Source organism: Ranitomeya imitator, chromosome 1 (genome assembly GCF_032444005.1).
Source record: "Ranitomeya imitator isolate aRanImi1 chromosome 1, aRanImi1.pri, whole genome shotgun sequence".
NCBI classification, from domain to species: domain Eukaryota; kingdom Metazoa; phylum Chordata; class Amphibia; order Anura; family Dendrobatidae; genus Ranitomeya; species Ranitomeya imitator.
Genome location: NC_091282.1, coordinates 79,676,680 through 79,703,434, shown reverse-complemented (window position 1 = coordinate 79,703,434; position 26,755 = coordinate 79,676,680). Strand labels below are relative to the sequence as shown.

The 26,755-nt window shown below is 43.0% G+C and overlaps 1 protein-coding gene across 1 annotated transcript in view; it reads left to right on the top strand.

The window, feature by feature from the left end:
- NDUFS4 (NADH:ubiquinone oxidoreductase subunit S4) overlaps positions 1–25,944 on the top strand; it is a 200,326-nt gene extending 174,382 nt beyond the window's left edge. Inside the window, exons 3-5 of the mRNA XM_069748510.1 lie at positions 11,204–11,376; positions 17,031–17,104; positions 25,726–25,944. Of these exons, the coding sequence (XP_069604611.1) occupies positions 11,204–11,376; positions 17,031–17,104; positions 25,726–25,829 (351 nt within the window). The 3' untranslated portion in view covers positions 25,830–25,944. The remainder of the gene's footprint in view (positions 1–11,203; positions 11,377–17,030; positions 17,105–25,725) is intronic.
- The last annotated feature ends 811 nt before the right edge of the window (positions 25,945–26,755 follow it).

Below are 26,755 nucleotides of genomic sequence, written 5' to 3'. Positions count from 1 at the left end.
TGTGCTCGGGCTAAGCCCTGCTGTTCTCGTGCCAGTGGGTTGCTTTTGCCCTTGCCGGTCCCGAAGAGGCCTTGGACACATATCTCTATGGATTTTATTTCTGACCTTCCCGTTTCTCAAAAGATGTCAGTCATTTGGGTGATCTGTGATCGCTTTTCTAAGATGGTCCATCTGGTACTCTTGTCTAAATTGCCTTCCTCTTCTGATTTGGTGCCTTTGTTCTTCCAGCATGTGGTTCGTTTGCATGGCATTCCAGAGAATATTGTTTCTGACAGAGGTTCCCAGTTTGTTTCGAGGTTTTGGCGAGCCTTTTGTGGTAGGATGGGCATTGACTTGTCTTTTTCCTCGGCTTTCCATCCTCAGACTAATGGCCAGACCGAACGAACCAATCAGACCTTGGAAACATATCTGAGATGCTTTGTTTCTGCTGATCAGGATGACTGGGTGTCCTTTTTGCCTTTGGCTGAGTTCGCCCTTAATAATCGGGCCAGCTCGGCTACCTTGGTTTTGCCATTTTTCTGCAATTCTGGGTTCCATCCTCGTTTCTCTTCAGGACAGGTTGAGTCTTCGGACTGTCCTGGTGTGGATACTGTGGTGGACAGGTTGCAGCAGATGTGGACTCAGGTAGTGGACAATTTGACCTTGTCCCAGGAGAACGCTCAACTTTTCGCTAATCGCAGACGCCGTGTGGGTCCCCGACTTCGTGTTGGCGATCTGGTTTGGTTATCTTCTCGTCATATTCCTATGAAGGTTTCCTCTCCTAAGTTTAAACCTCGTTTTATTGGTCCGTATAGGATTTCTGAGGTTCTTAATCCTGTGTCTTTTCGTCTGACCCTTCCAGATTCTTTTTCCATACATAACGTATTCCATAGATCATTGTTGCGGAGATACGTGGCACCTATGGTCCCATCTGTTGAGCCTCCTGCCCCGGTTTTGGTGGAGGGGGAATTGGAGTATATTGTGGAGAAGATTTTGGATTCTCGTGTTTCAAGACGGAAACTCCAGTATCTGGTTAAATGGAAGGGTTATGCTCAGGAAGATAATTCCTGGGTTTTTGCCTCTGATGTCCATGCTCCCGATCTTGTTCGTGCCTTTCATGTGGCTCATCCTGGTCGGCCTGGGGGCTCTGGTGAGGGTTCGGTGACCCCTCCTCAAGGGGGGGGTACTGTTGTGAATTCTGTGGCAGAGTTCACTCCTGTGGTCACAAGTGGTACTTCGGCTGATTCTCTCTGGGAGCTTCCGTTTGTGGAGGAAAGTGGTACTGCAGCTTCTGAGTTTCCTCCCTCAGTTGATCTGGTGAGGTCGTTAGCTGCTTCTCTACTTAACTCCACCTGATGCTTTGATCCATGCTTCCTGTCAATGTTCCAGTGTTGGACTTGTGTTTCTCTGGATCATTCCTGTGGCCTGCTGCTCTGCATAGCTAAGTGCTTCTTTGCTATTTGTTGCTATTTTTTCTGTCCAGCTTGTCTATTTGTTTTGCTGGAAGCTCTGGGACGCAAAGGGTGTACCTCCGTGCTGTTAGTTCGGTACGGAGGGTCTTTTTGCCCCCTTTGCGTGGTTTTCTTTAGGGTTTTGTGTAGACCGCAAAGTTATCTTTCCTATCCTCGTTCTGTCTAGAATATCGGGCCTCACTTTGCTGAATCTATTTCATCCCTACGTTTGTCTTTTCATCTTACTCACAGTCATTATATGTGGGGGGCTGCCTTTTCCTTTGGGGTATTTCTCTGAGGCAAGGTAGGCTTATTTTTCTATCTTCAGGCTAGTTAGTTTCTCAGGCTGTGCCGAGTTGCATAGGGAGCGTTAGGCGCAATCCACAGCTGCCTCTAGTTGTGTTTGGAGAGGATCAGGAATTGCGGTCTACAGAGTTTCCACGTCTCAGAGCTCGTTCTATTATTTTGGGTTATTGTCAGATCACTGTATGTGCTCTGATCGCTATGTACATTGTGTTACTGAATTGCCTATCATAACATCCAGTAATGACATGGCTCTCCATTGTCCTAACAAAGCCTTTTAAAGGGGTTTCCGTCAGCAGGTTTTTGCCGCCCATCTCTCAGCAGCATGATGTAGGTGCAGAGACCCTGATTCCAGCGATGTCACTTACTGAGCTGCTTGCTGTCCCATTGATCCAATCATTGTTTTCTCTCCTGTAGATCCAGCAGTCCTCTGAATTCTGAGCTCTGTATAACCCCGCCAACATCAATGGCAGCTTTGTGCATATGCACAGTGCACACAATTGAAAATTAGAACTGGGCGCCTCGTTAACATATGAAGGGTTAAGTAGCAAAAGCCTGGTGACAGATTCTCTTTAGTATCACGGCCTTCTTGTTTGAATACGATGCCATGACCCTCACCAATCATAAATTGATGTCGTATCCTCATAATCAAAATATCCCTTTAACATATTTTCACAAACTAACACATTGAAGAGGACTTGTCACTTTCTGAAAAAATAATGTGAATCCCTTATAAAGGATTCTGATTCTGCAACTTATTTTCATGTTGTTCTGCGTCACTCCGTTGCAGAGATATTCACCTTAGTTTATTCTGAAGGGCAGTATGTGAAATCTCTGCTTTGCAGCCTTCTCCAGTCGTCTCTGGGGGCGTGTGCTTTCACTCCGCCTTTCCAATTCCTGCCAATCACAGTTCAGCAGCTGATTTAGCAGTCTATCCGTCTCAGGCATTGCTGGCCTGTGATTGGCAGGATCTGAGAGGGAAGGAGAAGAGAAAGCGCTCGCCCCCAGAGAAAACACTGTAGAAACATTCAATTGTACTGCAAAACAGAGATGTCACTTAGTGCGCTCCAGAAGAAACTAATGTGAATATCTCTGCAATGGAGCAACACAGAACAAAACGGAAAACAGCAGTAGATCCAGGGGAGGTCAAGGATTTTTGCAAGGTGTTTAACTCAATTTTATTGAGCAAGTGACCGATCCCTTTAATCCCTACCATTATAATTAGGATTGTTTCCACGTCCTGACACTAGGCAATGTTCTGTGAGCCAATACACAATGTTTCAGGTAGATAGATCTTATCTGCGCAGATTTGGGTGTGATTTGTGGCTAATATTCTTGTGTTGCTGAGTATTATCAGTATTCGGTCACGTTCGGGATTGGGTACAATAGTTGCAAACTCTAAGCAGTGAGAAATATTAGGTGTGAGTGGTTTGCTAGCCTTTGTATGGACTAATTTCGTCCAAACCCACCGATATTGATGGGTGCATCCAACAGTCTAAGGTGTATGGGGATCTGGCCAACTTGTAGGGAGATGTTGATCGGGCATGTCTGATTGCGGACTCCCGATAGTATGGATCTCTAGGAGATAAGCTACCCACTGACATGTCAGCTGATGTGTATTGGAGAGTCCACTGAGAAGATGTTGGTTGAAGCATCGTTCAGCCGACAGTCATCTAGGAGTATGCGTGCCTTAAGGCTCTGTTCACATGTCCATTTTCTCTGTGCCATTTTCATGTTCCGTTTTAGGATCACACTCATTCAGCCTTGGACTGGCCCACAGGAGAACAGGAGAATCCTCCGGTGGGCCACCACCATCTTATATGAGCATTACTGGGCACAATATACTTGGAATCACTGTACAGACATTTAACAATCTACCCAGTTCATTGTTGGATAAATTTGTGATTGAGGCTATTGTCACATTTGCATGTAGTTGAAAAGTGGGGCCCTAGAGTTGGCTGCTGGTGCGCCCCTGACACTCCAGTCCGACACTGCACTCATTTCATGCCCAAATAAAGCCATTTGCTGCTTTCTGATGTAAACAGAAGCGAAGGAGCTCCATTAATTATAATTATGGGGCCTGCTTGGTTTGCCATTTTCAGAACAAGAGAAAAAGTTCTGCATGCCGCGCTATTCCTTCTGTCCCAAAAATGGACTCCATACAGAATACAGACAGATCCATGATAATCAGGGGGCCACGCTGCCTCTGTGTGCATCAGTTAGCAAATAGATTCATTTTGGGAATGAATTCCATTTGTTCCTAAATCTAAACATACAAAAGGACGTATGAACAAAACCTAAAATAAAATGATAATAAAGATCTCCATACTGAATGTACATTGAAAAGTTGGAGGACCAGAACCCTGATTTACTCCCTCCTCACATGTAAAGTGCCATAGAATAAATGGCACTATAATAATAAATAATAATACTAATATACAGATAGTCTGTTCAGTATATTCCACATATACCGCACTATTTCTGGAAAAAAACGCAAATACTTCCAGACCACTTGATCTCATTTTCATTTGATAGATGTGTTGTTTCTTCAAGTATATCGCTGTGATGACCATCAGGTCCCTCACTGTACAATGTCCTGTCCACTGCCTGTTGTCAAGTGTAATCCATCTCTAGCAGCAGAGACACCGCGTGAGATTACGGGCAATGGGGACGGATCTTTCTTTCTCTCTGCTCCTGCTCTCCTGTCTGTCATACTACATACAGGCATAACAGAGAGCTTGAGCAAGAGAAAGCTCAAGCACCTATAGTGCTGACAGAATGCTGATGAAGATTAATTCCCTACTGAAAAAGAGAGGATGGCAAGTTACAATCATATGTTCCTGGACATGGTTAACTGATACCAAGTGCAGCAGAAGCCACTTTAACTTGTGGGGATGAGGGCAGCTAGTCCACGTCCAGGTCTTGTATAGAAGGACAGGCACGCTTTAACAGTAAGGATATGAAGCAGTTTTTGTAACATTAATATAGTGCCTCGTAATGGATTATCTTTCTGGGGCCATTATTGGGTAACGCAGCCTGTGGTTAAGGGGTGTAGTAATGAACGTGGAGCACCTGGAGCAGATGTCTTTGTTATAGAGGATCAACTGCAGCTATTGTAAAATGCGTTACAATGATGACTGTAATGGCTGGCTGGAATGAATGATTTCATGCCTATTAAAATAACTTATAGTGCCCCGCTGAGCCCTTAATTAACAACGCATTGCCCATAAAGTAATGTGTGAATATTTAACGAAACTAGGAAATGCCATTAAAGAAGCAAAAACTGATTGGAACAAATTGCACTTGTAACTGTAAAGACAGTACAGCCGCGGCTGCGGGACGTCGCCATACTGGAGCATTTGTGCCGTAAAACGTATATTGGGGGCTGGAGAAAGCCTGCTGCCATCTTTTATGGCTTTCACTAATAAACATATTTGTCCATAAAGCTCGATACGATAAGATTGAGCCCATGTCGGGGCTGAGATTTTTGGTCGTGGTGTTGTGAATGTGCTGACCCCGCTCACTTCCCATTGTGTTCTGTAACCCGCGTCGTGGATTGGGGGTTATGTAAGATTTCTGTTGGCAATCCTCACATCTGACATTATATTGTAGTACGGAATTACATAATACATTTTTCTGCCGGAAGGTTCGTTACTTGCTTTTGTCAGCAATAACGTTTCCAATGCTGGAACTATTAATTTCTCTGTATAAAAAGTCACACGCGTGTGTGTGGCTTATAGCGGATCATCACCCTCCTTGAGCCAAAGGTGACGGTATATTAGACAATTTTTTATATACGGATATATTCTCATACACACTGGTAATGGTGTCGTACATCACCACTATCTAATGTAGTCGTTCAAGCAGTTTACGTTCTGACTTAAAAGAAAAGTTTTCAGAGAATGTCGCACTGACTCCAGTTCTGACCAGTCCGGTAGGGTCCACCAGGGTAGGTTGTCATCCATTTTTGCAATCACCCAGTTGCTGGGACTTGATTGCAATAGTCAAAGTAACTGGACATCATCGAATGTGCATAAGATGACCAACTGAGTGGCCTGCGCTCAAGCCAAGTGTGGTGCCCTGCACAGACAGGCGTCACAGATGTCTGTCCTCTGCTGTGAGAAGACGGCTCTTCAGCCATTTTTACACACACATGTAAGTAGTGTAAGGGCTATTTTGAAGTCTGGTGGGTATCAGCCCCTAAAGGAGAACTACTGAGCCCAGGAGAAGCAAACGTGCACCCCTGGGATTGGGCGGTACTAGAGATAAGTGAGGCCAACCAGTGCCTTTGCTGTTGTCGCTGTCGGGACTACAGCGAAATCTGCAGCCGCATGGGACATAGTGTCTTGCGTGGTTCAAGAAGTGCCCAGCTGCAAGATGTCACCAGTTAGGGATCAGAGGAGAGATGTCTTGATACAATCCTTAGTTGCCAGCAGTGGAAAGAGAGTGGAGGTACTTTCTTGTAAACCTGAGGTGCCGTGGATTCCAAGGTCCAGGCTGAGAGGAGAGGTTTTAGAGCATATATAGTGCTTTATGCAGTGGGAGTGAGGAGAGCTGATACACATTGGTGGAAAAAGAGCTGGGTTCGTCACACCATGAGGGGTTGTTGGCTCAGTGTGCTGAATAACTGTGGAGAGCTGTAATAATCACCATCAATGCTCAAGTTAAAACAAGTTTTTTTCTGTTGCACCTGAGGTCTGGACATTGCTTTTGAGTCGGGTTGGTCCTGCGTCCCTTCCACAACTTCACCCTTTTTATCCAGCTGAGGATGGTCCACCAGCTCGGTGGAAGTCGACCCAGGCACAAGGGGTGACTGTAATGGTATGTGTTTGGATGTTTCCAGTGCTGAGGTGTGACTGTAATAGATCCTCAAGAGATGTGCATCAGATGACCACCGGAGAGACCACTGCTGAGGCTAAGGTGTGACTGTAATAGATCCTCAAGAGATGTGCATCAGATGACCACAATAGTGACCACTGCTGAGGCTAAGGTGTGACTGTAATAGATCCTCAAGAGATGTGCATCAGATGACCACCGGAGAGACCAGTGCTGAGGCTAAGGTGTGACTGTAATAGATCCTCAAGAGATGTGCATCAGATGACCATCAGAGAGACCAGTGCTGAGGCTAAGGTGTGACTGTAATAGATCCTCAAGAGATGTGCATCAGATGACCATCAGAGAGACCAGTGCTGAGGCTAAGGTGTGACTGTAATAGATCCTCAAGAGATGTGCATCAGATGACCACAATAGTGACCACTGCTGAGGCTAAGGTGTGACTGTAATAGATCCTCATGAGATGTGCATCAGATGACCACCGGAGTGACCACTGCTGAGGCTAAGGTGTGACTGTAATAGATCCTCAAGAGATGTGCATCAGATGACCACCAGAGTGACCACTGCTGAGGCTAAGGTGCAACAATCTAGGACGAAAACCGCCGCACAGCTGTTCCCAAATCAATCGCGGCGTCTTCAGTGCATGGTCAAATCCCAGGAGTCCGACTACCAAGTAGAGGTGCTCGCATGAAAACAAGTTGGATACCAATGGCGATGTGTAGAAATAAGCGACAACACTCACCGGTCCTGTGTGGTCTGAGTCCTTTATTCAAAAAGTGCACACAACGGCATCTTCACGGCATCGGGATAAAAAGCAAGGAAGGAGGTGAGCAGGATGTGACGACGGCCGTTTCGCGCCGACAATAGCGCTTCCAGGGGTCTCTAAGGCTAAGGTGTGACTGCAATAGATCCTCATGAGATGTGCATCAGATGACCACCGGAGTGACCACTGCTGAGGCTAAGGTGTGACTGCAAAAGATCCTCATGAGATGTGCGTCAGATGACCCTAATAGTGACCAGTGCTGAGGCTAAGGTGTGACTGCAATAGATTCTCATGAGATGTGCATCAGATGACCACCGGAGAGACCACTGCTGAGGCTAAGGTGTGACTGCAATAGATCCTCATGAGATGTGCATCAGATGACCACAATAGTGACCAGTGCTGAGGCTAAGGTGTGACTGTAATAGATCCTCAAGAGATGTGCATCAGATGACCACAGGAGAGACCACTGCTGAGGCTAAGGTGTGACTGCAATAGATCCTCATGAGATGTGCATCAGATGACCACAATAGTGACCAGTGCTGAGGCTAAGGTGTGACTGTAATAGATCCTCATGAGATGTGCATCAGATGACCACCGGAGAGACCAGTGCTGAGGCTAAGGTGTGACTGTAATAGGTCCTCATGAGATGTGCATCAGATGACCACAATAGTGACCAGTGCTGAGGCTAAGGTGTGACTGTAATAGATCCTCAAGAGATGTGCATCAGATGACCACCGGAGTGACCACTGCTGAGGCTAAGGTGTGACTGTAATAGATCCTCATGAGATGTGCATCAGATGACCACCGGAGAGACCAGTGCTGAGGCTAAGGTGTGACTGTAATAGGTCCTCATGAGATGTGCATCAGATGACCACAATAGTGACCAGTGCTGAGGCTAAGGTGTGACTGTAATAGATCCTCAAGAGATGTGCATCAGATGACCACCGGAGTGACCACTGCTGAGGCTAAGGTGTGACTGTAATAGATCCTCATGAGATGTGCATCAGATGACCACAATAGTGACCAGTGCTGAGGCTAAGGTGTGACTGTAATAGATCCTCATGAGATGTGCATCAGATGACCACCGAAGTGACCACTGCTGAGGCTAAGGTGTGACTGTAATAGATCCTCATGAGATGTGCATCAGATGACCACAATAGTGACCAGTGCTGAGGCTAAGGTGTGACTGTAATAGATCCTCAAGAAATGTGCATCAGATGACCACCGGAGTGACCACTGCTGAGGCTAAGGTGTGACTGTAATAGATCCTCAAGAGATGTGCATCAGATGACCACCGGAGTGACCACTGCTGAGGCTAAGGTGTGACTGTAATAGATCCTCAAGAGATGTGCATCCCGGAGTGACCAGTGCTGAGGTGTGACTCTAATAGACCCTAATGAGATGTACGTCAGATGATCTCCAGAGTGGCTGTGGGAAGATATGGAATGTATTTTTATTTTTCCCTCAGCCTAACTGTATGAGAGATTGTCTTTTGCGGGACGAGTTGTCATTTTTATTAACACCATTCACTGTACCATATAATGTACTGAAAAACAAAGAAATAGTTTCCAATTCAGTGATAAAACACAATTTTGCCATTGTTTTTTGGATTTTGTTTTTTATGGTATTCATTGTGTTAAAAATAACCTGGCAACATGATTTTTTTGGTTATTGAACTTTTTTTTTTTTTCCCTCTGGATTACTACTATTCACGAATAAAGAAAATACACTGTAAATCATTTAAAAGCTATGATTGCCGGGAACCGATAGGCCTGTCATCTTGCTCCTCTTCAGAAGCTTAGTCATGGGCTGAGCTTCATAGGAAATCCATTATTTCACTATATACCTTCACGCTGCTTAATATTGGTTTGTTTGTTTTTTTATCTCTAATGGAATAAAAGAAAGTTTTTAAGCCAGTGAGTGCCCCCTCATCAGTATATAGGATAAACGATCGTAGGTTCAAGTTCCCTATGAAAACTACAAAAAAATTGGAAAAATGGAAAAATTATACGTTTTAACAATGTTAAAAAATGTAAAATATGTAAAAGTTTAAATTGCCCCTCTTTACCCCTTTAATAAAATGTTAATATCTAAAAAAATAAATAAATAAACATATTTGGTTTTATTTTGTTTGAAAAAAATCCAATCTTATCAAAATATAAAAAAATTATAATAATTACACCAAGAGCTATAAAAATGTCATGAATACCTCAAAATATCTAAAAATAAATAAAAAGTCAACTCTGGACACAAAAAAGCACGTCCCTATACATCTTCATTTGACGAATAATTTAAAAAGTCTCCTAAAATGTTGACAAAATGCCATACAATTAATGGCGTAAAAACATAACAAAATATATATTTTTTCTTTTTCCCTCATTTGGAATTTTTTGTCCTGTTCTCCAGTGCATTCAAAATTACAACCCTTCCCTCAAAAAAAAAAAAAAAAAAAAAGATTCATCATTCAGCTACGGTCGATGGGAAAAAAAGAAGTTATAGCCTTGGAAACAAGAGGAGGAAAAAACAATGAAAGTTCAAAAAATGAAAAGCTCCAGGGTTCATAAGGGGTAAATTAAGTCTAGATTTTGTAAGATTGAATTTGCCAAATAAACTTAAAAAAAAAAAATATATATTAGTGTCCTTATATTGGCATAAGTGCCAGCTAGTGATGAGTGAATGTGTTCGGATAAGGTGTTACCATGCTCGGGTGCTAACTGAGAGTCGTCGGCGTGCTCGAAAAATCTGTTCTAGTCCCCGCTTCTGCATGTCCCGCGGCTGTTTGACAGTTGTAGCACATGTAGGGATTGCCTGTTTGTTAGACAATCCCTACATGTGTGTTGCAGCTGTCGAACAGACACACAACATGCAGCCGCGGGGGCTAGAACATATTTTTCGAGCACGTCGAAGACTCTCGGTTAGCACCCGAGCATGGTCGGGTAACACCTTATCTGAACACATTCTCATCTCTAGTGCCAGCCATATAGTAGTCTTCAGGTTCTTTATGTGTTGCCACCTAGCTTTCCCAGACCTTTGGTTGGCAAACTTCAGAAAATGATTGAGGAACTAATGTCGGCTAGAAGATATGTCAGTACTGGTACCGGGAATGCTTGCTTTGTGAAGGTCACAATGGCAGCCATACTTGTTTCCACACAACTTTTCCCAAAATCTTTAGGCCCAACGTGAATGTTAACAACTTGACAGAATAGGACAATTATTTACTATATTTGTTTTTCTATGTTCTTTACCAATCCAATTCTTAATAAATCATCCAAAAACAATATTTCAAGGAACTACAGATGGAGCCTAAATGATGATTGGGGTAGTAGTTTTTCCGGATGTGTCTGGTTGAACAGGGAACATATTGTTCCACGCTACTTAATTAACGGACTTGTATCTTATAGAAGCCGCTTTAGAAAATGATAATTCTTCTTTAGTCTGATGGACAGGATAATAGTTTTCATTGATTATGATGGACTTGTGTCATTGTGATCTGCATTTGTATAAGGTATTTCCCGTAAGAGACGTCTTTCCCGTAGGAAAAACCCTGGAAACCCTGGGTGGGGTGCAGTAGTTTTTGTTAATTAGATCCCGACGTAGACAAAAGTGTTTAGTAATGTTAATTACTTTCACTTTTTTTTTCCGCTGAGTAATCCTCTGGCTTCTGAAGTTAGCCATTGGTCTGGAAATATGTCAACTTCTGAGTTGGGACCTCGGGACACCTTGGTTTATTATTAACTCCTCAGTGTTTTCTCAGCTTTGTATCCCTGTTTGTGAAATAAATTACTTTCCAAGAATTCGCTTTCTCACTCTTTCCTCAAGATACTGGAACGTGACACACAATCCTAATGACATGCGGTACTTTTCTTTGGTTTAGGATATCTCCACAATCACTGGATTTCCAGAAGAGGAACTGAAAACCAGGAAAGTTCACATCTATGTCCCGGCACGTAACGCCATGCAGTCCGGCGTTCAGAACACCAAGAAATGGAGAATTGACTTTGATACTCGAGAGCGTTGGGAGAACCCACTAATGGGATGGGCATCAACGTAAGTGTCTTATTAAAAAACGTCTCTGAAGGTGTGAGAGCCTCTAGCACGGACAATAAACGCGTCCCCCTACTCATCACGTTTTAGATCGATGGCGTATTTGACGGAGGGCACACAAACTATGTAGACAAAAGCTCTGGGACACACATCTTAATCGATTAATTCAGGTTTTTCATTGACTCCTATTTATGCCAATGAATAATATCCGACCCCACTGCCCCCAGGAGTATAACTTCCGGCCAACTCAGGAAGTCAGGAGAACGTTACCCCCTTGACTTCATGTTGCCAGATGTAAAGTTTTTGGTGCAGTAGAGTTTATTATATGGGCTTGTTTTTCAGAAGTTGGCCTAGGCCCGTTAGCTCCAGTGAAGGGAAACCTTAATTCTTCAGCGTACAGTGGATATAAAAAAGTTCTACAGACTCCTGTTAAAATTCCTGGAGTTTTTTTTTTGGCATACAAAAAAAAAAAAATTCATACCAACAAAAATCATTATATAACTTTTTTACACCATTAATATTACCCATAGGTAGAAAAAGAACTAAAATAATGTGGTTGCATAGATATGCTCACCCTGAAACTATTACTTTGTTGAAGTACCCCATGAATTTCCAACAGCATTCAGTAGGAGTCTATCGGCATGGAACATCTGGAATTGACAGTCTTCCTTGCAGTACCCCCGAATCTGTCAGATTGTGAGGGCGTCTCCTGTGTACAGCGCCTTCGTCAGGTCACACAGATTTTCAGTTGGATTCACGTCTGGGCTCTGGCTGCGCCATTCCAAAACGTTGCTCATCTTCTGGCTAAGCCCTCCTTTTGCCAATTTAGCGGTATGCTTAGGGTCTTTGATGTGTTGATACATGTGGTTTTTCCTGAAGAAGAAGTTATATACTTTGAAACGTGTTGACGTAAACCAGCATCTTACTTACCATACTGGGATATACGTCTCGTCTGTCGGAAGCGCGGAATATTGTCCACCAACTCCTTTTACTCTCCAGATTTTTAGCAAAGACCTGAAGGTTTTGTTGCAAAATTAAATAAGCTCTCCCACTAACTTTTTTAATGTATTAAATGTGTGTGTCCATGCATGTAATTTAATGTGTGTGTGTTAATATGGCCACCTACCGTCGCTTTCTCAGGTGTCAAGCGCCGTTCTTCTCTGGGACGTCACTTTAGTTTTGACTAGCCGGCTCATTCTATGTTACAGTGAAAGCCTCTGGATCCTTGTTCTGATTCTTTCTGATGCTCCATGGGCTTTCACTGTAAAAGATGCTTCCTGCTCACGCCGAGCACAGTGTGACCCGGCCTGTCTGCAGGACGGTGATGTCTCGTAGAAGCAGAGAAAATTGGCGCTGGTCACCGGAGAAAGCGGCGTTGGGTGAGTATATTGACGCACTCGCACTACATTACATGCACATAAACACACATTTAATTGATGATAAAAGTTTATAGGGAAATCTTCTTTAACTGATTTGGAACTGTTCCTAATTCCCTCCACCTTGACTGAAGCACTGATTCCAGCTGCCGAAAAACAGTCCCAAAGGATAATGCTGCCTCCACCATGCTTCTCTGTGGCAATACAACACAAAATCCCGAGAGGGTAACCTAACGGGATAGGACAGGTGCAAAGATACTCCAAATAGTATAAATACATGTATTTATTCAAAATTTATTAAACATATAAACACAATAAGATACACATAAAAGGCAAGAAAACATCAGGAGCACTACTGCATCAGGCTATATAAAGTATATTAGTAGCATTTCTACAACCTCATCAACATTGACTTGTAGGATTGCTACCTTCCAATAGGTGGCACTAGAGTTCTAGCTCTCTTCCTCTCTGAAGAGACAATTTGCATAATTAGCCTACAACCTCATAGAAGGAGATGTTATATAGAACACAGTAGAATAGATGGTCCGAATGGTGCTAGTAATATTAATCGTGTATAGTATGCATTCCAACCTATTGTTCCATGTTTTAGACCGTATAACGACATATGTAAAAAGAAGCCCAACCAATTAACACCATATAGGAGAAAATACAGGAGTGATTTAATAGTTAAATACCTATAGAAAAAAGGAGGATCGTCTGACCGAAGTGTTCCTAGCCCCGACGTGCGTTTCACCCTTCTTCAGGGGGCATAAGTAAGGGGAAAGGGGAGCAATGTGGACTTTTATAGTGCGTCAGAGCCAATGGCATAACACAATGGCTGTGGGAGGATCGTAAGAATCAATAGTTTGTAAAATGATAGCTGTATCGTGCTGATCACATTGGTGGTGGCACATGGCACGCCGACCGCCCGAGATGTACTGATTGCTCTTCCTGTTCCCAGGCAGTGAAACCTATCAATATGTCTGCGCGTGCGCCAGCACTGCTCAAAGAGGAACTCTGTATGGTGGTCTTTTGGTGCTGCGCAATGTTGGCTTTGTGCAAACATATCTTTTGGAATTATGGCCAAAAAGTTCCACCTTGGTCTTATCAGACCAAAACACGTTGTCCCACTTGCTTTTGGCATGTAGCTTTGGACAAAACATAGCCAGGCTTGTATGTTTTTCTTTGTCTTGCTACTCTACCCCACAGGCCAGGCATAAGAAGACTATGGGAGATTGTTGTCACATTCAGTACGCAACCACTACTTGCCAGAAATTCCTGCAGCTACTTTAATTTTGCTGTAGGCCTCTTGGCAGCATCCTGGAACAATTTTCTTCTTGTCTTTTCATCAGTTTTTGAAGGACGCCCAGTTCATTTAAGCCACTTCTTGAGGACGTCTACCTTGGTATAATTTATTTTTTTGTACCCTTTCTCCTGATTTAAAAAGTGAGATCCCTTTGCTGTGTTGTAAGCTATTTGTGGACACTATGGTTTTTGCTTAAAGAGGCAACTGAGAAAATATCTGCTAAATCCTACTAGAGCAGCTAACGTTTGTTATATGGGATTAATCAGAATCCCTGTAAATGATGACAGTCCTGTACCCCCTACTATGTAACCTGAGTGTAAGATCAGCAAATTATGAGCACAAGCACATCCCCAATTATAAGAGGGTGTTCACATTTATGCAACACCACATTATTTAGTATTGTTCGAATTTTTATCCTCAAATTGAATTTAGTTTGTTTCTTAATGGATTTGTACAGAGTATTTGAAACATTTAAAGTTGGAAAAAGTCCTCAAGTGATTCTTCTTATTATTCTTCTTATTTTTTTTTTGCATGACAAAACCTTGCATTTTAACAGGGGTGTGTAGACTTTAAATATCCACTGTACATTACATATAGGGTGCGGACATCTGCCTCTAACAGCAGCAATCATGGCTGGCTCCAACGGCAGCATTTAGGTGAAACGGTCACGTCATACAACTGCTCTGGTGCACATAGACCCCCATGACACACATGTGGGTTGGGGATGCCATCTTTGTACTCTCATAAAATTAACTCATATGGTAAATTCCGTAAAGGGAAAAATAAGTCTAAGCTCCAGAATTACCATTTTTATCGGCTGCCAAACATCACACAAGAAGTGTAGTAAAAAGCAATGAAAACGCCATATGTAACCCAACATTTTATCGAAAACACCATCAATGTGCCACACAAAAAAAACAAGCCGTCACACAGCTCCCATTCACGGAAAAACAAAGTGGTTGCAAATCTCGGAAACACAAACCAAAGTCCAGAGTTTTGTGCAAAACATGTTCGAGCCCCCGCGCCTGCATGTCTCGCGGATGTTCGACAAAAAGTTAAGGGGCTTCGAAAAAGAGGAAAGAAGCTAAAGTACAAAAATGAAAAATAGGGGTTATAGAATGGTTCAGAAATAAAAAAAAGATCTGTTGTTTTGGGGGGTTTTTATCCTACAAGCCTTTGTCAAAAGTAGCGCTGCCTCTTAGGTAATAAAGCAGAATCTATAACCTGTTCTTCTGATACTTTCCTGACTTTAATCATTCAATATTTACTCTTGGCCGTAAGAAGCGTTGATGCGGGTGTTCTTACCGTCTTAGCGCAGGTAGTCCCGCAGTGTACGCTTAGGGTTTCTCGAGAGTTGTGACCCTCTGTCCCGGCCCACACTTTGTGCGGCTTTCACGGAGAATGTATACACATGGTTAGCAGCTTGCTGGCTTGTGTATACCTCTTCAAGTTTCGGAGCTCTGTGCGACATATGTTGTTGGTGAGAGAAATTTGTTACAGAAGATTAACTATGTAATTACACTCTTATAATAAACATCGGAGCCACTAACAGTCGAATCAACCTGGCAGCTCGTGTAGACATTCCCGAAGCTAAGTTTGGTCATTTTCCTCCACGTAATCCTCAGAATGCGAGAAGGTTACTAGTCCTAATAAACACTGGAGGTCCCTTGTGTCTCTGGAGATGTGTAAGATTAAAACGTGATCGTGAGGACAGACATCTTGCTGGACCTTCTGTGAGTTCTGTGACTTTCAGAGATAGTCTGAAATGGAGAACCCCAATAATAATCACCATCCATGAAATCCCTTTTGGGCCGTGGTTACACAACAAGCTATAGTTCAAACTGACAGCTGCTTCTCAAAAGAGAAGTGACGGGTTTTCTGGTGGCTCCTGTGTCGGAGTTTGCTGGAAGCATAAAGCCATGCCCTCCTTCGTGGATGCTTTCCCTCCTTCGTGGATGCGTGCCCTCCTTCGTGGATGCGTGCCCTCCTTTGTGGATGCGTTCCCTCCTTCGTGGATGCGTGCCCTCCTTCGTGGATGTGTGCTCTCCTCCGTGGATGTGTGCCCTCCTTTGTGGATGTGTGCCCTCCTTTGTGGATGTGTGCCCTCCTCGTGGATGCGTACCCTCCGTTGTGAATGCGTGCCCTTCTTCGTGGATGCGTGCCCTCCTTCGTGGATGTGTGCTCTCCGTGGATGTGTGCCCTCCTTTGTGGATGTGTGCTCTCCTTTGTGGATATGTGCCCTCCTTTGTGGATGTGTGCCCTCCTTTGTGGATGTGTGCCCTCCTTTGTGGATGTGTGTCCTCCTTTGTGGATGTGTACCCTCCGTTGTGAATGCGTGCCCTTCTTCGTGGATGCGTGCCCTCCTTCGTGGATGTGTGCTCTCCGTGGATGGGTGCCCTCCTTTGTGGATGCGTTCCCTCCTTTGTGAATGTGTGCCCTCCTTTGTGGATGTGTGCCCTCCTTTGTGGATGTGTGCCCTCCTTTGTGGATGTGTGCCCTCCTTTGTGGATGTGTGCCCTCCTTTGTGGATGTGTGCCCTCCTTTGTGGATGTGTGCCCTCCTTTGTGGATGTGTGCCCTCCTTTGTGGATGTGTGCCCTCCTTTGTGGATGAGTGCCCTCCTTTGCAGATGCGTGCCCTCCTTTGCGGATGCGTGCCCTCCTTTGCGGATGCGTGCCCTCCTTTGCGGATGCGTGCTTTCCTTTGCGGATGCGTGCCCTCCTTGTGGATGCGTGCCCTCCTTTGTGGATGCGTGCCCTCCTTTGTGGATGTGTGCCCTCCTTGTGGATGCGTGCCCTCCTTTGCGGATGCTTACCCTCCTTTGCGGATGCGTGTCCTCCTTTGCGGATGCGTGTCCTCTTTTGCGGATGCGTGCCCTCCTTTGCAGACCTCACACTTCTGTCCTCTGCGCCTTCTAAGTAATAGATTGGATAATGACACTGGACACTGCGTGTAATCCTGTACTTTGTTTTGTAGCGCTGATCCCTTGTCTAACATGGTTCTGTCATTCACCTGTAAAGAAGATGCTATTGCATTTGCTGAAAAGAACAGTGAGTAACGTTACTGATCCTCGTCATTATCTTAATTCTTTCATTCTTCAGCTTTTGTTTTGGTGCCAAATGACTTGTGATGTTGTATGCCGTAAGGGGATCCTCCACTACCTATACTTCTTAGATGGACACTTTGACATTACGCAGGTTGTAGAGTGTCCTCTGATTCTGTTGTCTTTGGAGAAATTTGGCAGTGGGTGTGTTACTTTCAGAATGGCCACAGGGTAAATTAAATAAGACCGTTCACTGGATTTTCACTGGCTGCAGAATGAGTTAACTGAGAAACCGTCAGGGAGCATGTTATGACTAGGAGTTTGTAACTTTTTTCTGAACCTCGCTTGGCTGCTTTATGGTCACTGCAAAGATCAGCTCAAATTTGATATGCCCATAAATCAGCTGATAAAAAGACAAAATAATTTCCAACTCTGCCTGAAGGAGCACACTGATGGATTCCCTGGTAGTACATTCTGCAGCGAACACAATGCAGGGAAACAAAAAGCCTGTAAAAGCCACTTTTCTATGAAACCCAACTGCAAAAATGAGTCCATAATACATGCATTGAAAGTATTTTTTTGCTACTTTGATAAGATCGATGGAGATCCGACACTTGGCGCTGCCAGCGATCAGCTGTTACCAGCAGCAGCCGGGTGTGAACAGTGCACAGAGCTGCTGTTCAATCGGCGCTGATCTGCCGTTCCTGGCAGCGGCAGCTGAGCGGTGCGATGGCGCTGCGGTGTTCTGCTGCCTACACGGTTTACACCCAGTGCTGCTGTAGGAGATCACATAACGTGGGAGTGGTGGCCCGCACAGATCCTATACCGATATCCCAAGGATCAGTCATCAATATAAAAGTAGTGGACATCCCCTCTAACATTTAATGACCTAGGAAAGTATGAAGCCCCACAGGAGGTAAGACAGCGTCATACTAGGCAGATGCTGGTTGTGTTACACAGCCGCCATCTACCTGGAGCTGGCTCCGATCGCTGTCGTTTAGCCGTTTAAGTGCAGCTATGAATCTCTGGAAGCAGCATTTATGGGATTGTGTTGGAATCCACGATTACCGGGAAGCAATGAGTCACCGTGTCAGCCGGAGATCTGCTGAAGGGGCCCATACATGCCACATTGGTCCGTCTGCGAAGCTCAGCCATTTACCAATCTCCTTATATGCTGCAATCCTGTGGTATCGCACTATATACAATAGTATATACCATAATAGATCAACTGACTGCAGGGAACTAAAAAATACAATATATGTGAGATGTGTGTGTGTATATATATATATTTGTGTATATATGTGTGTATATATATATATATATATATATATATATATATATATATATATATATATACACACACACACACATATATATATATATACACAGTGCCGGCAAAAAAAATCTTTACACTTGCGCAGCAAAAAAAAACTTTACATATAAAATCCACATCATAATTTCACTTTTTAAAAGTGTACACAATGGGGGAGATAATAAAAAACGGTCTAATATTAAAGCTGGCTTTGTTGCAAATATCAACCAATCAACGCTCAGTTTTCACTTCTCTGGTAAAGCGAAAGCTGCACTCTGATTGGTTGTTATGTGCAGCTCAGCCAGTTTTGCTATTAGGCAGTCTTTTATTATCTCCCTCAGTTTTTTATTATCTCCCACAATGGGTCGAAAGAAGCTTAAAATGGAAGAGAAATCCCGTGCCTTGACTCTGCCTAGAGAAGGGGGATTCGGTGATTGCTGTAGCTAGAGATCTGGGAGTGTCAAGAGAAGCAATTTATCAACTGAAGCGGTCGGCGGCATCATTGCCTCCTGGGATGGTACTGCAGAGGAAGTTAGGCTCTGGTGCACCTAAGAAGACTTCACCAAGGACTGATAAGCTTGTGAAGTGATGTCACATCCTTGTATAACTGATGTTGAACTAAAAAACAAGTACCCTATGCTCCTCCAAAACATCGCAACTAGGACAATTCGTCACCGCCTGCAGAAGGATCTGGGTCTACCAAGTTGCCATGCCGCAAAGAAGCCCCTGCTCACAGCAGCAATGAAGAAGAAAAGGCTTGCCTTATGTAAGAAATATCAAGGTTGGACATCTGAAGAGTGGAAGAAAGTGATGCTTAGTGATGAGAGCACTTTCAGGATGGTCAGGGGAGGCTCAAAGGACACGAGACACGACCCAGCAACATCAACAATCTAAAGGAAGTGCTGAAGACACTGTGGGTAAACATGGACTCCACATACTTAGCCGGCCTTGCTGAATCCATGCCTAAACGACTGCAGATGGTGATAAAATGTAAGGGTGACATGACAAAATACTAATTGTAATAAAATATCCACAATAAAACACTTGAATCCACTTGAATATTAAGATATATGTGTGTGTGTGTGTGTGTGTGTGTGTGTGTATATATATATATATATATATGTGTGTGTGTGTATATATGTGTATATATATATATCTATATATATATGTATATAGATATAGATAGATATATATAATTTTATTTATTTTTTTCTCTAAAATTCTGTCTACCTACCGGAATATAAAGTAGAAACGATGAAAAAAAAATGGCCAAAATTGCAATTTTTCCACCTTAAAAAAACATCAAAAATGCATGTAAGCCCAGGGCATAAACAATTGGCCCTCACATTGCTCCATGGTCAGAAAAGTAAAGTTATGAGTTTCAGAACAATATATATATATATATATATATATATATATATATATATATATATATATATATATATATATACTAGCTGAAGAGCCCGGCGTTGCCTGGGCATAGTAAATATCTGTGGTTAGTTATAGCACCCCACTTCTCTTATTTTCCTATCATGCCTCTCATTTTCCCCATCACATCTTTCATTTTCCCCCTCACTCCTCTTATTTTCCCCCTCACTCCTCTCATTCCCCCCTAACACTTGTCATTTCGACCTCACATCTGTCATTTTCCGATCACTCCACTATTTTCCCTCACTCCTCTCATTTTGCACTCACACCTTTTCATTTTCACCTCACACCTCTCATTTTCACCTCAGTATATACATGTTTGTCATCTCCCTTATATATAGTATACACCTGTATGTCATCTCCTGTATATAGTATATACCTGTATGTCATCTCCCCTGTATATAGTATATACCTGTTGTGTGCCATCTCCCCTGTATATAGTATATACCTGTATGTCATCTCCTCCTATATATAGTATATACCTGTATGTCATCTCCTCCTGTATATAGTATATACCTGTGTGTCATCTCCCCTGTATATAGTATATACTTGTATGTCATCTCCTCCTCTATATAGTATATACCTGTGTGTCATCTCTCCTGTATATAGTATATACTGTGTGTTATCTCCCCTGTACATAGTATATATCTGTATGTCATCTCCTCCTGTATTAGACCTTGTTCACACGTTATTTGGTCAGTATTTTTACCTCAGTATTTGTAAGCTAAATTCGCAGCCTGATAAATCCCCAGCCAACAGGAAGCCCTCCCCTAGGCAGTATATTTTAGCTCACACATACACATAATTTGTCTGCTTATTAATCAGATTTTTATTTTTGAAGGATAATACCAGACTTGTGTGTGCTCTAGGGCGAGTTTCGTGTGTCAAGTTGTGTGTGTTGAGTTTTGTGTGGCGACATGCGTGTAGCAACTTTTTGTGTGTCGAGTTGCATGTGACAGGTTAGTGTAGTAAGTTGTGTGCAGCAAGTTTTGCGCATGGCGAGTTTGATGTGTGGTGCCTTTTGAGTATGTGCAAGTTTTGTGTGAGGCAACTTTTGCATGTGTTGCAACTTTTGTGCATGTGGCAATTTTTCCGCGGGTGCAAGTTTTGCGTGTGGCGAGTTTTCCCATGAGGTGAGTTTTGCACGTGTGGCGAGTTTTGCGTGAGCCTAGTTTTGCATGTGGCGAGTTTTGCGCATGGCAAGTTTTGAGCGACGACTTTTGTGTTTCGACTTTTATGTGGCGAGGTTGGTGTATGTGTGGTGAAATGTGTGCTGAGGGGGGTATATGTGTTCAAGCATGTGGTAGTGTGTGGCGCATTTTGTGTGCGTGTTCATATCCCCGTGTGTGGTGAATATCCCATGTCGGGGCCCCACCTTAGCAACTGAGAGCACCATCGCTCTCATTCTTTAAGTCCCCCTTGTTCACATCTGGCTGCTGTCAATTTGCCTCCAACACTTTTCCTTTCACTTTTTCCCCCATTATGTAGATAGAGGCAAAATTGTTTGGTGAATTGGAAAGCGTGGGGTTAAAATTTCACCTCACAACATAGCCTATGACGCTCTCGGGGTCCAGACGTGTGAGTGTGCAAAATTTTGTTGCTGTAGCTGCGACAGTTCAGATGCCAGTCCCGGACATACATACACACACACACACATTCAGCTTTATATTTTAGACTAGCTGAAGAGCCCGGCGTTGCCTGGGCATAGTAAATATCTGTGGTTAGTTATAGCACCTCACTTCTCTCATTTTCCCCATCACATCTTTCATTTTCCCTCTCACATCTCTCATTTTCCCCTCACTCCTCTAATTTTCCCCCTCACTCCTCTCATTCCCCCCTAACACTTGTCATTTCGACCTCACATCTGTCATTTTCCGATCACTCCACTATTTTCCCTCACTCCTCTCATTTTGCACTCACTCCTTTTCATTTTCACCTCACACCTCTCATTTTCACCTCAGTATATACATGTTTGTCATCTCCCTTATATATAGTATACACCTGTTTGTCATCTCCTGTATATAGTATATACCTGCTGTATGTCATCTCCTATATATAGCATATACCTGTATGTCATCTCCTCTTATAGTATATACCTGTGTCATCTCCCCTGTATATAGTATATATCTGTGTGTCATCTCCTATATATAGTATATACCTGTATGTAATCTGCTCCTCTATATAGCATATACCTGTATGTCATCTCCTCCTGTATATAGTATGTACCTGTATGTCATCTCCTCCTCTATATAGTATATACCTGTGTGTCATCTCTCCTGTATATAGTATATACCTGTGTGTTATCTCCCCTGTACATAGTATATATCTGTATGTCATCTCCTCCTGTATTAGACCTCGTTCACACGTTATTTGGTCAGTATTTTTACCTCAGTATTTGTAAGCTAAATTGGCAGCCTGATAAATCCCCAGCCAACAGGAAGCCCTCCCCCTGGCAGTATATATTAGCTCACACACACATAATAGACAGGTCATGTGACTGACAGCTGGCGTATTTCCTATATGGTACATTTGTTGCTCTTGTAGTTTGTCTGCTTATTAATCAGATTTTTATTTTTGAAGGATAATACCAGACTTGTGTGTGTTTTAGAGCGAGTTTCGTGTGTCAAGTTGTGTGTGTTGAGTTGCGTGTGGCGACATGCATGTAGCAACTTTTGTGAGATGAGTTTTGTGTGGCGACATGCGTGTAGCAACTTTTTGTGTGTCGAGTTGCATGTGACAGGTTAGTGTAGCAAGTTGTGTGCAGCAAGTTTTGCGCATGGCGAGTTTTGCACGTGGCAAGTTTTATGTGTGGTGCCTTTTGAGTATGTGCAAGTTTTGTGTGAGGCAACTTTTGCATGTGTTGCAACTTTTGTGCATGTGGCAATTTTTCCGCGGGTGCAAGTTTTGCGTGTGGCGAGTTTTCCCATGAGGTGAGTTTTGAACGTGTGTCGAGTTTTGCGTGAGCCTAGTTTTGCATGTGGCGAGTATTACGCGTGGCGAGTTTTGAGCAGCAACTTTTGTGTTTCGACTTCTATGTGGCGAGGTTGGTGTATGTGTGGTGAAATGTGTGCTGAGGGTGGTATATGTGTTCAAGCAGGTGGTAGTGTGGCGCATTTTGTGTGCATGTTCATATCCCCATGTGTGGTGAGTATCCCATGTCGGGGCCCCACCTTAGCAACTGTACGGTATATACGCTCTCATTCTTTAAGTCCCCCTTGTTCACATCTGGCAGCTGTCAATTTGCCTCCAACACTTTTCCTTTCACTTTTTCCCCCATTATGTAGATAGAGGCAAAATTGTTTGGTGAATTGGAAAGCGTGGGGTTAAAATTTCACCTCACAACATAGCCTATGACGCTCTCGGGGTCCAGACGTGTGAGTGTGCAAAATTTTGTTGCTGTAGCTGCGACAGTTCAGATGCCAGTCCCGGACATACATACACACACACACACACACACACACACACACACACACACATTCAGCTTTATATATTAGATATATATACATATACATACAGCTCTGGCAAAAATTAAGAGACCACTGCAAAATGTTCAGTTTGTCTGATTTTTCTCCTTATAGGTATATTTTTGAGTAGAATCTAAATTATTTTATTCTATAAAACTTCTGACAACATGTCTCCAAATTTCCAAGCAATACATTTTGGATTTTTTTTCTGACAAAAATGGTCAAAATTAAAATGAAACAAACAGTGCTTTCAGACCTCAAATAATGCAAAGAAAACAAGTTCGTAATCATTTAGAAAGAGCAATACTAATGTTTTAACTCAGGAAGTGTTCAGAAATCAATATTTTGTGGAATAACCATGATTTTTAATCCCAGCTTTCATGCGTCTTGGCATGCTTTCCACCAGTCTTTCACACTGCTCCTGGTGGAAAATGTAAGCAGTTCTTCTTTGTTTGATGACTTGTGACTATCCATCATCCTCTTGATTACATTCCAGAGGTTTTCAATGGGGTTCAGGTCTGGAGAATTGGGCTGCCCATGACAGGGTTTGATGTGGTGGTCTCCTAATTTTTGCCAGAGCTGTATATATTTATTTATTTCAAAAAAATCTTTCCACTAAAATAATGTTTGTACATTGAATGGCAGGGCAAGCATGTCCTGCAAAACACAAGCCCTCATACAGAGATGTTGATGGAAAAATAAAAAAGTTAAGATTCTTAGAGCAAAAGGGGGGAAAAAAAAAACAAAAGCACAAAACTGAAAAATCCTGGGGTTATTAAAATTCACCCCAAAGCTGTCTATATCTTGTAGTCATTGCACCTTTCCCCATCCACTTCAGTGGGTAATGTAGGACCGGTCCTTCATCGCTGGAGACTCTTCGTAGCGGCTTTGTTTTCCAGGCATAAGATTGGAATGTTGAACACCGGACCCCCATCTAGTAACTGAATGTCACAAGTAGATGAAAATGGACTTTCCAAATGGACAACCTCTTTAACCCCTTTTTTACCCGTCTTCCGTTTTCTCCTCCCAGTCTTCCAGTAAACGTTTCCTGTCTACACAGCCTCACGAGGGGCTGTTTTTTTCGTGGTTCAAGTTATAATTTTTAACTCCATTATTCAATTTACCATATAATGTGTTGAAAATAAATAAAAAATGTTTTATGTGGTGTGGAATAAAGAAACCGAGGGGTAAAAAATGACATGGAAAATATATTTTGGAGCTAGTACTATAGAGGTACGTTACCACAATCATTGTTGAGTTTTTGACTCTCTCTTTTGAATTTCTGCAACCTTTCAGCGCCGTAGCTTACTTGCATTTTTCCATGAGTTTTTGATGCATGCTTTTTTCTCAATAAAATTGGTTGAAACACAGGCAGCAGATCAAACAGGAAGTTGCCCAAAGCAAAAAGTTCAACACTTAAACACATATAAAGACAAACAAAAAATATAAAGCTATATCTGGACAATGATAGAAATATATTAGATAGAATGTTATTTCACAACCCCCCTACATATGACAAAGTTGCACCCTTTAGTGCCTTTCATGTTGCACTAAAGAGCATTTGTTTAACCTAATAAGTAAATTAATAATTTAAAAAATAAAATGACATGGGATCACCCCTATTTTATTTTTAATAACCAGCAAAGGTAAAGCAGACAGCTGGGAACTGTTATAAATAGGCTGGGAAGGTCCATAGTTATCTGGCCCTTCCCAGCCTAAAAATACCAGCCCACAGCCGTCCCAGAAATGGAGTGACACATTATATGCACCAAATCTGGCGCTTTGCCTGGCTCTTCTCAGCTGCCCGGTGCTTTGGGAATCGGGGTAATGGTTTTTGGGGTTGATGTTAGCTGACCTCACACCCTGGTATTAGTAATGGAGAGGTTCCTATTGATTTGAGTGGGAGGTGGATTTGCAGTACCCAGCTGCGGCCACTATCGGATCAGCTCTGCAAGTGGGCAAAGGTGGACTCCACCGTCAGCACCGAGAACCGCTGATCGGTCGGTGGTGCTGGGTGTTGAACCCCGATTGATCAGACATTGTGACCTATCCTAAGGATAGATCATCAATGGTGAAGTAGTGGACAACCAATTTAAATAGAATTGAAGTGTAACGTTTTAGTAAAAATGTCGTCTTTGTAATATTTACCGCTCATATTTGCGTACAGTCTGAGCCCTGTATGTCCTTCTACATGTCCAGAAGGTCGGGCTGTATGAAAAGCAGAATAAAACCATTTTCTCCCATCCCTGCTCTCGCTCGCCCCCCATCTTTACATCTGGTATATAACCCGTCCCTTTGATGCTTGATACCACTGCACGGCCACGTGAGAATGAAAAAATGTCGCTTGCCGGTAATTTTCTATGTTTAGTTTCTGTTCCCCGTGTTTACATCTAATCAAGGCCTGGCTCTATGTCATTTTTATAGGATGGAGTTACGAGCTTGACGAGAAGAGGATTCCAAAGCCAAAATCCAAGTCTTATGGAGCAAACTTTTCTTGGAACAAACGGACCAGGGTATCCACAAAATGAATTGTTATTGGCCGTCCGTAAGTCTGACTGTGAGCGAAGTCAGCTGCGCTGTATTTATAGCCCCGGAATAATACAACTCTTAATCTCCTAATAAATATGACCTTTACACTACAAACGCGTCTCTTGGTGTCTATTTAAAATGTTTTTGAAGTTTCCAATTGAGCCTTTGATAAATTTCTCTATATTTAGAGGCGATTTAGGGAGTTCATAGCTCTAGGAAACTGCTGAACGCCAAGTCCGGTAATAGCCAAGAGTCCAAATCAGCTGCAGCGCTCAGCAATGTGGCGGTATTTTCATAGACATTCGCTAATCCATCAAGAGAAATTCTTGCTTTGTTCTGGCTCCTGTAGCCGGCTCTTAGATTTCCTTGCGCTCGCTCGGTACAGACAATGTCAGTGCGCTTCTGCGCTCTTCATTGTCATCGCGGCGGAGATTAATTTTATAGAGTATTATGGTAGAAATCACTTATGAAGAGAATGAGGCATTTACAGATACAGTACGTACAAGACATGGGGATAAAAGCTGTGACAACTATTTTATGAGGGGTGGGATGCAGTATTTACGCCCCTCCATGTTATAATGTGTAAAGCTATTTTAGTATCATCATTGTATGATGTCGTCTGAGGTCTAGTACCCCCTTAATTAGTATTAAAAAAAAAATCTGCAGCGCTTTCCCTAGTGCCACAGCCTTTACACTTCTATTGTCAACACAGCAGTCCCGGTGGATGTTTCTGGTATTGCAGCCTGAGATCATCCACTTGAATATGATGCTGAACACCAGTACCAGACACCGCCACATGGACATGGCTGTGACAAACAATGTGCGCTCCACTTCTTTCTTCAAGAGTGCGCAGCTGCTATGTCTCTCGGGTTTCTGCTTGCCCGGTAGCAGTGCGCTTATGATGATTAACAGATCCTATCCTGCA